Here is a 12,916-nt window from a genome sequence, read left to right on the forward strand (position 1 = left end):
ATAGTAGGTTAGCTATGACTCTGCAATGTAATACACAACAAAAAGCTACAGAAGTAGTAAGTTTTGGAAAGGCATTAAAAACAAAGTTGTTCTGCCCTTTCAGTAAAAGTCTAGCAAGACCATGCTATAGCATGCCCCTGACTACACAGACGTAATTACTGTGAAACTCAGCGTTCAGACGTGAGCCACTCATTTCCAAAGAGAACCTGACAAAGGAGGAATTGGAGAGCAGAGCCAAAGTCCAAGAGGGGCCCTACAGGAAGAGATCTGTGCTTACATAATTTCACAACTGACAGGAATACACTAGGAAACACAAACGGAGGGAACAACAGCCTTTGACAACAATATGTATTAAGTAATTTACTCATTCTTTTCCAAAACTAAGAGACGATTTATGTGACAGTAGCCACCACGTATCAGGCAGAAAGACTACTCAAGTGATATTCTTTATTCCTGAAATGAGAAGCTGAGCTGAGATGTTATTTGCTTCCATTTTTCATTAAACAAAATCCCCAAGAGAAAAAAAAAACCCTCTTTTATTTTCTTTTTCTTTCCCACATGTGTCAGAAAGCGGTTAATTTGACTGAGAGGTTTGCTGGCTTTCGAATTAATTTAAGTGTACCAAAGAAATACACGTACGTGTGAGTGTGAAAAGGTCAAGAACAATAAAAGCCAATTACAGCAATACACTGCTTAGTCACATTAGTTCACTGCCTTAATTAAACATTTCTAAAGATTGTTTTTATGAAAGTATTTAATTGATGTTCTAAGAAAGGTTGCTAAGTTCTTGTAGCTCTACCAACACGTCTGTGCTTGATGCACTATCATAAATATCACAATGATACTCAGAACAGGACTTACACAAAGAAGCACTGCTTCTTTTTTTTTTGTTCAATATACTATTTTCCTCCAAGGGAATAAAGTAACAGAGGTAAGAAAATAAGAAATTTAGAGCAGTTTACCAAGCATATGGATAAGAACCAGTATCTTCTCCTAAGGTAGCTCTGCAGGACTACCTTTTTATATGTGACTACATTACAAAAAACGTAGACAAGTATTACAATAAAAACTTGGAAATTGTTTTAAATCTATTTTGAGCTTTACAGTCTGCAAAATAAAATGTCTGAAAAAAGAATTGTAAAAATTGCCTAACAAAAAAAAAAAGAAAAAAATCTCTCACGACATGGAATACGATCCCATCTCAAATTTATCCCGTAGAATACCTTTATACAGCATCCACACGATGATGAGTCCATTTTGATCACTGGTAGTCAGCTTTTGATACTGTTCATTCCATGTCACTACCTGCACAGAACCTAGAAAACGATACCAATTTTTTATTTACACCATTTAAATAAGTTAATAAAAACCATGACATCCAACTTAATCAACCTGGGGTTTTTCAGGAATTTGCAGTGCTGCCTTCAGCTTAGTTTTAGGCATCCTTTCTATATCACTCGTTTCCTCTTTCAAAATCCTGCTAAGCAGCCCCTTTTGCTTCTGTATTCACCCACTTGAGTAACATCCTCTCCAAACTCTGCTCAGAATACTGCGTCAATATGCAAAACCCAAATCACAGCTTTGCGGTTTCTGGCCGCCTCTGACGTGTCAGTCTGGGAAGCTGACAGAACTTTTCTCTCATAACAAGTTTTGGGTTTTTCTTCCTCTCAGGAGTTTGATCCTCAGTAGTGCTGCATTTTTAAAACAAAGTCTCCCTTAAAATTACCAAAAAGCGCACTCTACACACAAGTCCTTCAGAGCCTCAAGTCTCATATGGGATCTTACAAATAATTGACCTGAAACACCTTCAAACCATTTCTGAGCAGCATCTTATTTCATCAGTTCAACGCTGGATATGAACTCGGCCGCTTCAAGTATCACATTCCTTCATGCCCTCAGTGCTAATCATCCATTTCCCCTGCATCCTTTCCATTTGTCAGCATTTCAGTCACGAACTTTATCAACAGATGCAATCAAAGATATCCTGAATGTCAGAGATTTTTAAAGTAGCTAATCTATTTCAGAATTGAAGACATCCATTCAAAATATCCACTAACTCAATTCCTCACAATTGATTTTTCCAATCATATTTAACCAGGCCCCTAAATAACCTGACTGTTGGCAGATTTCAACTGCAAATCCTCATAAGACGACTATTTCTTAAAATAATGCAAGTATTTTAACAGTTTCTTCATATCCCATTTTCCACAGATGATGACTATTTAACATTTCTCACACAAGAGTTGAATTCCTCCCTGTCTGATTTCCCTGCATTCAGTTTTTACTTTCACACCCTATCCTTCTCTAGCCTGTTTTCTAACCCCTCTAAACTTTGTCTGTAACTACACTGCAGTCTACGTACATACACATCCTGTAATCCGTCAGTAAAGGGAAAATGAAGATACATTTAAGACGATCAGGTTTACTGAACTAACTGATTTCTTCAGAAGAAAATGTAAAGCTACCATAACAGATAAGCAAATCTCATAGACACTATCAAAAAAACAGGCTTATCCACATCTGTGTTGCTAGTAAAAACGCTTAAGAAGGCTTTTAGTCTCATTCTCCCTTTAGCTCGTACAGAGCTTAAAGCTTTATATATATAGTGTAAGAGTAAACTGTTCTCCTGTTTTTGTTTTTTTAAACACAGTAGAACATCATTGTTTCTTTAAGTCAGCAATTCCAGCATCAACTGCCCATCAATTTAGCTTTTCTCTTCTGCTATAAAGCATTCTTTATTTGTCATCTACCAAGGCAGGGAACAAATGTATAGAAGCAAATGAATAATGCATCATGATCTTTTACATAAATACCTAAAAATATATTCCAGTCCCATGAAACTGATTATCACTTCCAGATTAACCATGCTGAAGCTGGAGATGACAAGTACTATACCAGTAGCACTGCAAGATTTAAAAACAAACAAAACCATCCCTCTGCAATATAACATATACAATAGCATCACCCACTTAGGCAGAAATCAATACTTCTCAGGATAATGACTGTGGACCAAATAATTTGGAAAAAGCAAAACCTGAGGCAATACAAAACACGTTAGGTGTGTCAAAGTTCACAGAGTCAATCTTGCAAAATCCATAAGCAAACTTTAAATTGTAACAGGCAGAGCAGAGCTTGGTATGTGCAGCATGCACCCTGCATCATGCATACCATATAAGCCAGGAGAACTGAGGTGAGGCTAGATCAGTTTGATTCTCGACCCAGTGATTCACAGATCGGGAAAGACTGACTGTAGGTCTTTCATCAGATAACTTGGCCAAAATAGATAGCCAAGGTGTTACATACCTGAGTTGAATACTGATAAACTTTATTTCAGGCTTATGTAAAAAGACATGGCAAAATTACTCTATTAAACTTCACAAAATCTTATGCATTTTTATTCTAATCAAAAGTACATTAAATGCCCAAAGACACTTACCACTATGACCTTGAAGAGTCTGATTCACAGAAAGATTGCTAGGAGCTGCAAGTCCCTTTATTTTTGCTTCATCTAAAACCAACAAAAATAGTTATAAAATAAATATAATAAAGCATACATATTACTCTGTCTCTATCAATATTGCAGCTTTAATCACCATTTACATAGATAAAATTATTCACCTGACAGTATGTAAATTGTAACTGCAGGATGAATTTTCAACCCCTCAGTTCAATGTGTTTGCTATTCACATCTGTCATCCAAACTCATATACTCTTTATGGTCTAGCAGGTTTTCAGGAAAAAACAGCAACAACAACAACCCACAACAACAAAACCCACGGCCATCACATTTTGTTACAATCAGGAAAAAGTTTAGAAGAATTTGAAAATATTTTCGTTTTTTACATTTCTTGGAACATATTTATTTAAAAAAAAAAAATAAACAGCTTTCTCCCTAGAATAATAAAAAAGCTAAAAAACATTCAAACAAAATCAAGAAATAATGAAGTAAGTACCAAAATAAACTGGAAGCCTACACAAAAAGAACAAGAATGAAACGTATGCCCCCCCCCAAAAAAAAAGCACTGAAAAAAAAACTTCAGCAGCTGCAACAGGTAGACAAATTACATGTGCGCCATGCAAGCTGGAGGAAAACAGTGTTCAAAAGAAAGCGACAACACATTCAATGCTTTATGCAAATATATAAACATCTATGCACAGATTTAAAAGATATGCAATATTGTCAAGTAACTTGTGGAAGGAGTTATGCTTTCACAATTCTGCAGTGTGGTGCTTGTTGTTCTTCGAAAAAAAAAAAAAGAAGTCTCATTTACCTGTCTGTGTTTCTAATTTTAAAACTCTCAGTAACCCATCCTCTCCACCACAGGCTATGAAACCTTGATCCTTATTCCAGGAAATACATCTTAATCGAACATTACCAGGAATTGCAATCTGAAAAAGAAATACTTTGTATTCCTACATAGTTCTAAGAACTATGTTTTATTTTAAAATACTTTATTTCAACACCTCAAAGACACCTGTGATAGCACACAAGATAAACTTATTTCTGTCAACAGATCAGTACATGCAAAAAGAGACAGGAGACAATCAGAGCTACAAGCGCTAGTGAAACTGTGCAACACAGCGCTCGAGGAAAAGGGTAACAGTACATCCTCAAAGGCGTGCAGGGAAGGCACCACGAGCAGCACAACGGGTGAGAGGCATCACGCAGCGCGCAAGGCTTCGCCACGAGCTGGTGTCCCGCTGAAGAGGGATGTCCAAAGTCTCCCGGGGGGGCCGCTGCTGAGGACCAGAGAAACCCCGAGCCCCAAACCGGGCCGAGGGGGAGCGGGCACCTCAGCGCAGGGCAGCACTCGGGGCAGGGACCAAGCCCACGGCCGCACCACCAGCGCCAGCAGGGCCACAGGCAGCGGGACGGAGCCCCGAGGGTCCCTGCGCGCCCCGAGGCCTCCGCGCTCCCGATCCCGGGAGCTCCCGGGGTGGGGGAGCAGGGAACTCCGTCTGCCCCGAGGGCTGCCTGCCTCCCGCCGCCCCGACTCCCCTCCGTGCCCCCGGGGCACCTTCTTGCATAGGTAGATGAACATCCTAGAGGCGCGGGCGGCGGGCGCGGGTGCCGGCCCACACGGCTCCTCACGGCGGCCCGGCGCGGCCTCCCCGGTCAGCGCGTCTCCCTGGCAACCGCCGCCGGAAGTTCGGCCCGGCACGCGCGTTCCCCTACTTCCGGGAGCGGGAGAAGAAAGACGCCATGGACGGGCTGCTGCCCGCTCTCGGGCGCCCGGCACAAGCGCTCCCGCCCCGTTGGGGCGGAGCCAAGCTCTGGTCCCGCCCCGAGAGGCGCCGGCTGAGGCCGCCCTGCCTGCCTGCCTGCCTGCCTATCTGCCTGCTCCCTTGCCTGCCTTCCTCCCTCCTTGCCTTCCTCCCTCCCTCCTTGCCTGCCTCCCTCCCTCCCTGCTTGCCTTCCTCCCTCCCTCCTTGCCTGCCTTCCTCCCTCCCTCCTTGCCTTCCTCCCTCCCTCCTTGCCTGCCTGCCTCCCTCCTTGGCCTGCCTCCCTCCCTCCTTGCCTGCCTTCCTTCCTCCTTGCCTGCCTGCCTCCCTCCTTGGCCTGCCTCCCTCCCTCCTTGCCTGCCTTCCTCCCTCCTTGCCTGCCTCCCTCCCTCCCTCCTTGCCTGCCTCCCTCCCTCCCTCCTTGCCTTCCTCCCTCCCTCCTTGCCTGCCTTCCTCCCTCCCTCCTTGCCTTCCTCCCTCCCTCCTTGCCTTCCTCCCTCCCTCCTTGCCTTCCTCCCTCCCTCCTTGCCTTCCTCCCTCCCTCCTTGCCTTCCTCCCTCCCTCCTTGCCTGCCTGCCTCCCTCCTTGCCTGCCTGCCTCCCTCCTTGGCCTTCCTCCCTCCCTCCTTGGCCTTCCTCCCTCCCTCCTTGCCTGCCTTCCTCCCTCCTTGCCTGCCTTCCTCCCTCCTTGCCTGCCTGCCTCCCTCCTTGGCCTGCCTTTCTCCCTCCTTGCCTTCCTCCCTCCCTCCTTGCCTTCCTCCCTCCCTCCTTGCCTGCCTGCCTCCCTCCCTCCTTGCCTGCCTGCCTCCCTCCCTCCTTGCCTGCCTGCCTCCCTCCCTGCCTGCCTGCCTGCCTGCCTTCCTCCCTGCCTGCCAGGCTGCCTGCCTGCCGCTGGAGGATGGGCCCCTGAGCATGGAGGCGGGCTGGGGGTTTGCCCGCCCTGGCGCAGCGATTAATGATCGTACTCAACTTGGGTAGAAAGCACTGGTGATTCGTTAATAAAGGTCACTCTGCTTTTACACGAAGGAAAATCCAAAAGCTTGTGAATCACAAATTGTTTGCACACGGTGTTTTTAGTGTAACTTCTATCAGTGCATCCTCAGAGTTGCCCCAACCTCAGAGTCGCCCCAAGCATTACTGTTCACTGAGGTAACTGTGGCTGTGCCTGAGGCCGCAGGTGCTGGACGCCATTCCTGCTGCTCCCTCAGAAGGCGCCGCCTGCACCCACAGCCAGGTCTGGTCAGGCAGTTACGCACGTTCACCGATGAATAACGCCTTGATTCAGTGGGTTACAGAGGGTAAGCAAGTCCCATGGCTACTGTTAGAGAGCTCTTGGACACTGAGCAGTGCAGAGGGCAGGGAGAAGGATCAAGCCTGGATTTGTGCCCACACAAGGGGTGCAGGGGGCTTCAGGAGCAGCCTGGCTCTGCAGCACTGACTCCAAGCTAGGTTGGACCCAGCTGCAAAATAAATATTTTCCATACCAAAGCTGTTTTGTAGCTGACCGACAGAGAAGCAGAGAAGAGGAACACAGATGTACAGAAGACAGTCTGTCCTGTATCCTGCTCTAAACACTCATGCTTGATGCAGGAGGAATAGAAGTGCCATGTCTCCCAGGGCATCCTCCTCGCTTTCATAGCAGCTAAGAACTCCACAGTGCAGTTACCCACAACGTAATCACTGAAAAACAAGCAATTTGTTCAATGTCAAAGGACAATCACGATGAAGCCAAGTTCTCAAACTGCGTCTTGTCAAGTTTAGAGCATTCCCCTCTTCTCAGGGAAGCTCTGTGGAAATGTAGAGAAATTAAACCAGCCACAGGTCATCATCACATCATTTCATTGAAGTTTTACATGAACATGCAACAGTGAGGAGCACTGGGCATCCAACTTTTTGCCACCTTAGAAGCACTAAGGCAGAACTATAAAGCAAAGCTGGCTGAACTCCTGTAAGCATCTTAGAGCTGAATAAGAGAGTCAAAGGTAATTTAGAAAGTGCTTGTGGTCAGGCAATTGCACTAGATGATCGTTGTACGCCCCTTCTGGCCTGGTTTGGCTGGGATAGAATCACAGTGTTGACTTAAGTGGTAGAGAAGCCAAACAGCTGGGACCTCTTCAAAATTAGAGAGGCCCTGCCTCCAGCCAGGGGGAGGACAGGGACAGCTGTGTGTGTTGGACTGTGTGTTCAATGGCCTGGCACATTAGAACCACAGAAACAGAAGACTTTAGCTGATGGTGGTGCACAAGGCACCTTAATTCCATCACATTACAAAGGAACCGACTCCATTTGTATTTCTGGAGTGACAAGAGCATCACGGGAATGGACGATAGTGGAAGCAGAGATGAGTCTGACTGGACATGGGTGGAAAAGGCACCCTATTGTGACTGGCTCAGATGCCCCAAGTGTTCTTGGTGCAGAGTGTCTCAAGAGAGGGTATTTCTCAGGACCTGAGAGGGTACTGATGGGCTTTTGGTGTAGCAGTGGTGGAGATGGATGAAATTAAACTGCTGTCCACCTTGCCTGGTTTATCACAGGATGGTTCTGTTGTGGGGCTGCTGAGGGTCAAAGAACAAAGGGTGCCCATCACCACTATAGCTGCGCGCTGGTGACAACAGAGTACTAACAGAGACCCCCTGATCCCCATTCATGAGCTGATCCGTCAACTGGAGAACCACGGGGTGACCAGCAAGGCACACTCACCCTTTAGCAGTCCCATATGGCCAGCGTGGAAGTTGATGGCGAGTGGAGACTGACAGTGGGCTGTTGTGGCCAGCACAAAGCCATGCCGCTGCTGAGTGCCGCTGTGCTGGACACGTTAGAACTTCAGCACAAACTGGAGTCAAGGGCAGCCAAGTGGTGCGCCACTATTGATATTGCCAATGCATTTATCTCTGTTCCTTTGGAGGTGGAGTGCAGGCCGCAGTTTGCTTTCACCTGGAGGAATGCCCAGTACACTTGGAGTCGACTGCCCCAGGGGTGGAAGCACAGTCCCACAATTTGCCATGGGCTAAATCAGTCTGCACTAGAAAAGGGCGGAGCTCCTGAACACTTGCAATATATTGATGACATCATTGTACGGGGTGATATAGCAGAAGAAGTTTTTGAGAAAGGGGAGAAAATAACTTGCATTCTTCTGGAAGTTGCTATTGCCATCAAAAGAGGCAAAGTCAAGGGACCGGCACGAGAAATCCAGTTTCTCAGAATCAAATGGCAAGATGGGTGTTGCCAGATCCTGACGGGTGTGATTAACAAAATAACAGCTACGTCTCCACCAAAGAACAAGAAGGAGACACAAGTTTTCTTCAGTGTTGTGGGTTTCTGGCGAATGCATATTCCTGGTTACAGTCAGATTGTAAGAACTCTCTATGAAGCAGCCTGAAAGAGAAATGGTTTTAACTGGGGCCCTGAACAACAACAGGTTAAATTATAAATATATATTATATAAATATATAAATATATAAAGTTAAACAACAGGCCTTTGAACAAATCAAACAAGAAATCGAACGTGCAGTATCCCTTGGGCCAGTGTGAATAGGACATTAAAAATGTGCCCTATACTGCAGCTGGGGATAATGGCCCTACCTGGAATTTGTGGCAGAAAGTACCAGGGGAGACTCAAGGTTGACCCCTAGGATTTTGGAGTCAAGGATACAAAGGCTCCTAGGCCAACTATACTCTAACAGAAAAACAAATATTAGCAGCATATGAGGGAGTTAGAGCTGCTTCAGAAGTGCTTGGTACTGAAGCACAGCTCCTCCTGGCACCATGATTACCGGTACTGGGCCGGACGTTCAAGGGTAAGTTGCCTTCTACTTATCATGTCACTGATGCTACCTGGCATAAATGGATCACATTAATCACACATTGGGCCCAGATAGGAAATGCCAGTCATCCTGGAATCTTAGAAGTGATTACTGATTGGCCAGAAGGTAAAGACTTTATAATGCCACCAGAAGAAGTGGTAACACGTGCTGCAGAAGCCCCACCGTATAATCAACTACCAGATAAAGAAAAGCAATATGCCTTATTTACTGACGGATCCTGCTGCCTTGTAGGGAATTGTCGGAAGTGGAAGGCTGCTGTGTGGAGTCCCACAAGATGAGTCGCAGAAGTAGCTGAGGCAGGTGCATCAAGTCAGTTTGCTGCGGTAAAAGCCATCCAGCAGACCTTAGACATTGCTGAGCAAGAAAAGTGGCCAGTACTCTACCTCTATACTGACTCATAGATGGCAGTGAATGCCTTGTGGGGGTGGTTGACACAGTGGAAGTGGAATAACTGGCAGCACAGAGGTAAACTGATTTGAGCTGCTGCACTGTGGCAAGGTATTGCTGCCCAGCTGGAGAAACTGGCTATAAAGATACACTATGTAGATGCTCATATGCTTAAAAGTCAGGCCTCTGAGGAACATCAAAAGAACGATGAAGTGGATCAGGCTGCAAAAGTTTTCCAAACACACAACAGACTGGGAACGTAAAGGTGAACTGTTCTTAGCTCAGTGGGCCCATGACACCTCAGGTCATCAAGGAAGAGATGCAACATACAAGTGGGCTCGTGACGAAGGGGTGGATCTAACTATGGATTCTATTGCAGGTTATCAATGACTGTGAAACATGTACTGCAATCAAGCAAGCTAAATGGTTGAAACCTTTGTAGTATGAAGGATCATGGTCAACGTATAATATGGAGAGGCCTGGCAGATTGATTATATCACACTCCCTCAAACCTGCCAGGGTGTTATGTGCTCACAGTGGTAGAAGCAACCACTGGATGGCTGGAAACACACCCTGTACATCATGCCACTGCCTGGAACACTATTCCAGGCCTTGAAAAGCAAATCCTGTGGCGTCATGGTACTCTGGAAAGAACTGAGTTGGACAATGGGACTCATTTCAAAAACAGTCTTATAGACAACTGGGCTAAGGAACATGATATTGAGTGGGTACATCATATTCCCTATCATGCACCAGCCTCCGGAAAAATTGAACAATACAATGGGCTATTAAAAGCTGTTCTGAAAGTAATAGGTGGTGGAATGTTTAAAAATTGGGACAAGCATTTAGTGCAAGTCACCTGGTTAGTTAACACCAGAGGATCTATCAATCAAGCTGGTCCTGCCCAATCTGACCATTTACATACAGTAGAAGGGGATAAAGTCCCTGTGGTGCGTGAAAGGAATTTGTTGGGAAAAACTGTGTGGGTATTTCCTGCTTCAGGCAAAGGCAAACCCATTTGTGGGGTTGCTTTCACTTGAGGAGCTGGATATACTTGGTGGATAATGATGAAAGATGGTGAAATCCAATGTGTACCCCAAGGGAATTTAACTCTAGGTGAGAACACTTGATGCTGAGCTGTATGATGCTGATTATTATGTAAGACAAACAGTGTTCAAGAAGTGTCTTTCAAGATTTTCCACCTGAACATGAGGAAAAACTTCTTTACTTTGATGGTGACAGAGCACTGGAACAGGCTGCCCAGGGAGGTTGTGGACTCTTCTTCCCTGGAGATAATCAAAACCTGCCTGGATGCAGTCCTGTGTGACCTGCTGCAGATGAACCTGCTTTAGCAGGTGGGTTGGACTAGATGATCTCCAGAGGTCCCTTCCAACTGCTACCATTCCGTGATTCTGTGAGTGCGGATGACTGGAGCTAGCCTCATCTAGTGACATCCAACAACTTCCTTGAGATGGACCTGCAGCCCGTGGGCACAAACCACAATTAATTTCACACCATCTTTCCTGCCCTGAGAGAGTGCTATAATAGATGGAATCCACAGTTCTGGAATGAATGAATTCAATAAACCTTTTGGAGAAATAACCCATCAACAGAGGACTGTCTGTACCTGTCTGTACATATACGTATTGAAAAATGGGAAAGAATAGTAGTGACGTGGGCATGATGTAAATGGTATGGGCTTAGGAGTAGAATGCTGTCCTGGTTTGGCTGGGATAGAATCACAGGCCAGCCGCACTGGGCAGGCTGTTAACAGTTTTGAGTCAGCCAGGGCAGCTGGCCCAAGTTAGCTACAGGGGTAGCCCATACCATAATGCCATGGTCATTATAAAAGGGGAAGGTTTGGTGAGGGAAGGGAGCTTCTATATGGTTCTTACTGGGGTTTCACCCTGCTCCTGAGGACTGCTCTGCTGTTGAGTATGACTGCTGCATATTCATTTGGCTGAGTATAACTTTGTATACCTTTGTTGGTATTAGTGCTGGTTCATTAAATCTATTTTCACTTCAGCCCATGGGTCTCCTCTCCTTTTCCTGATTTCCCTTCCTGGCTGGTGAGGGGTCATCGGGTGACAGAGCAACTGTTATAGTTTAGCCCCTGGTAGAGGCTAAACGTATGACACCTTCCAACTGAAATATACTATTTTAAGCAGAAAAAAAATGTAAAATACCGTTCAGAAGATTAGATTTAGTTCTGTTCGTAACAGCTCTGCATTAAAGTTCTACTGCTCCAATAATTAAACCAGTGTAATTACTTGTTCTATACTAATAAGTATATCTACGTTTAAAATAAAAACATTGACATACATGCTGGTATGTCCTATTTTAGAAAAATCACCTTGGAATTTTATCTCGTGCTCACAAACATCAAGTGAGACAAAGTAGTTGCTCAGAGGAATTGAATGTAAATACTATCATTTGTAACACAGAATGGAGTTATGAAGACTAATGAATGAAACAAAGCCTGCCCAGCTGACAGCTTGCAAGATACATCTGGCCTCCAGGACAATTTTCCACTATTGTATAAATTTATACACCTCATCTGACAACTTGCCTTAGCGTAAGTGGGACTGATGTCATCCACTTCCAATTGCCAAATTGAAAATCTTGCATTAGATTCACAACTTGTTTATTCTTACCAATTACGGAGGCCAAGGCATACTTCTGACCCTATAAATCCTTGTGTAATACCCATGTCTAAGCAGAGGACATGAAAGTAAGCAAAGTGCTGGATAAAAAACGCCATGATCTACAGAAAAAAATATGCATACACAGCACTTTGAGGAAGCAAGCATAGAATAGTTGCCTCCCACATTAACTTTAATGGAACTACAGCAAATTAGCATCAGTGGGGACACATCAGAAAATATCAACCACAGACCAATCCAGCAGTCTTGGAAAGTTTATAGTCTCATTTTTAGCTCTTGCTGAAGCTGTCCCATGTTCACCTGTGCTATTTAGGATTATATTCTAACTTACCACTGCTGTGTAGACATACCTAAGTCTCACTTGCATGTGTAGTGAACGTGATAACTGGACTGCTGCCCACCAATTTTCCTTGCAATTGTTTGTATGCATTGTATGCAGGGTACAAGGCAAGCACGGATGTCATTCTAACATGTCCTTGGTATGCCAGCTACTGATCCAATATTTTCTGTAATTATATTGGAAAGAGCTACAAAATATGTTGGATTTTAATTCTAAGGAAAAAAATCATCATAGTTATGACTTCAAATTTATTTAAATATAGTTTCTAAATAATTTGGATGATTATAAATGCCAAGTGTGGAAAACAAGTGGATTCCTTTAACAATTTTTTTTAAAGTTGTTAGCCTGTGTGTTTCATCCTACAAGCCCAACTGACACAAGTAGTCTTAGTAAAGTCTGTCATATGACAACAGGAATGACTGACTAATAACATAGGTAAATCTTGCACCTTAAATTGGAGGATGTCTTTCATCCTTCTGA

General features: G+C 44.6%; 1 protein-coding gene across 1 annotated transcript in view; it reads right to left on the minus strand.

The window, feature by feature from the left end:
• The window catches only part of WDR35 (WD repeat domain 35), a 45,212-nt gene extending 40,170 nt beyond the window's left edge, over window positions 1-5,042 (minus strand). Inside the window, exons 1-4 of the mRNA XM_086461608.1 lie at window positions 5,019-5,042; window positions 4,272-4,389; window positions 3,437-3,508; window positions 1,224-1,316 (exon numbers count right to left, since the gene is read on the minus strand). Of these exons, the coding sequence (XP_086317734.1) occupies window positions 1,224-1,316; window positions 3,437-3,508; window positions 4,272-4,389; window positions 5,019-5,042 (307 nt within the window). The remainder of the gene's footprint in view (window positions 1-1,223; window positions 1,317-3,436; window positions 3,509-4,271; window positions 4,390-5,018) is intronic.
• Between the last annotated feature and the right edge of the window lie 7,874 nt (window positions 5,043-12,916).

Source organism: Leptosomus discolor, chromosome 2 (genome assembly GCF_034619465.1).
Source record: "Leptosomus discolor isolate bLepDis1 chromosome 2, bLepDis1.hap2, whole genome shotgun sequence".
Classification (NCBI taxonomy): Eukaryota; Metazoa; Chordata; class Aves; order Leptosomiformes; family Leptosomidae; genus Leptosomus; species Leptosomus discolor.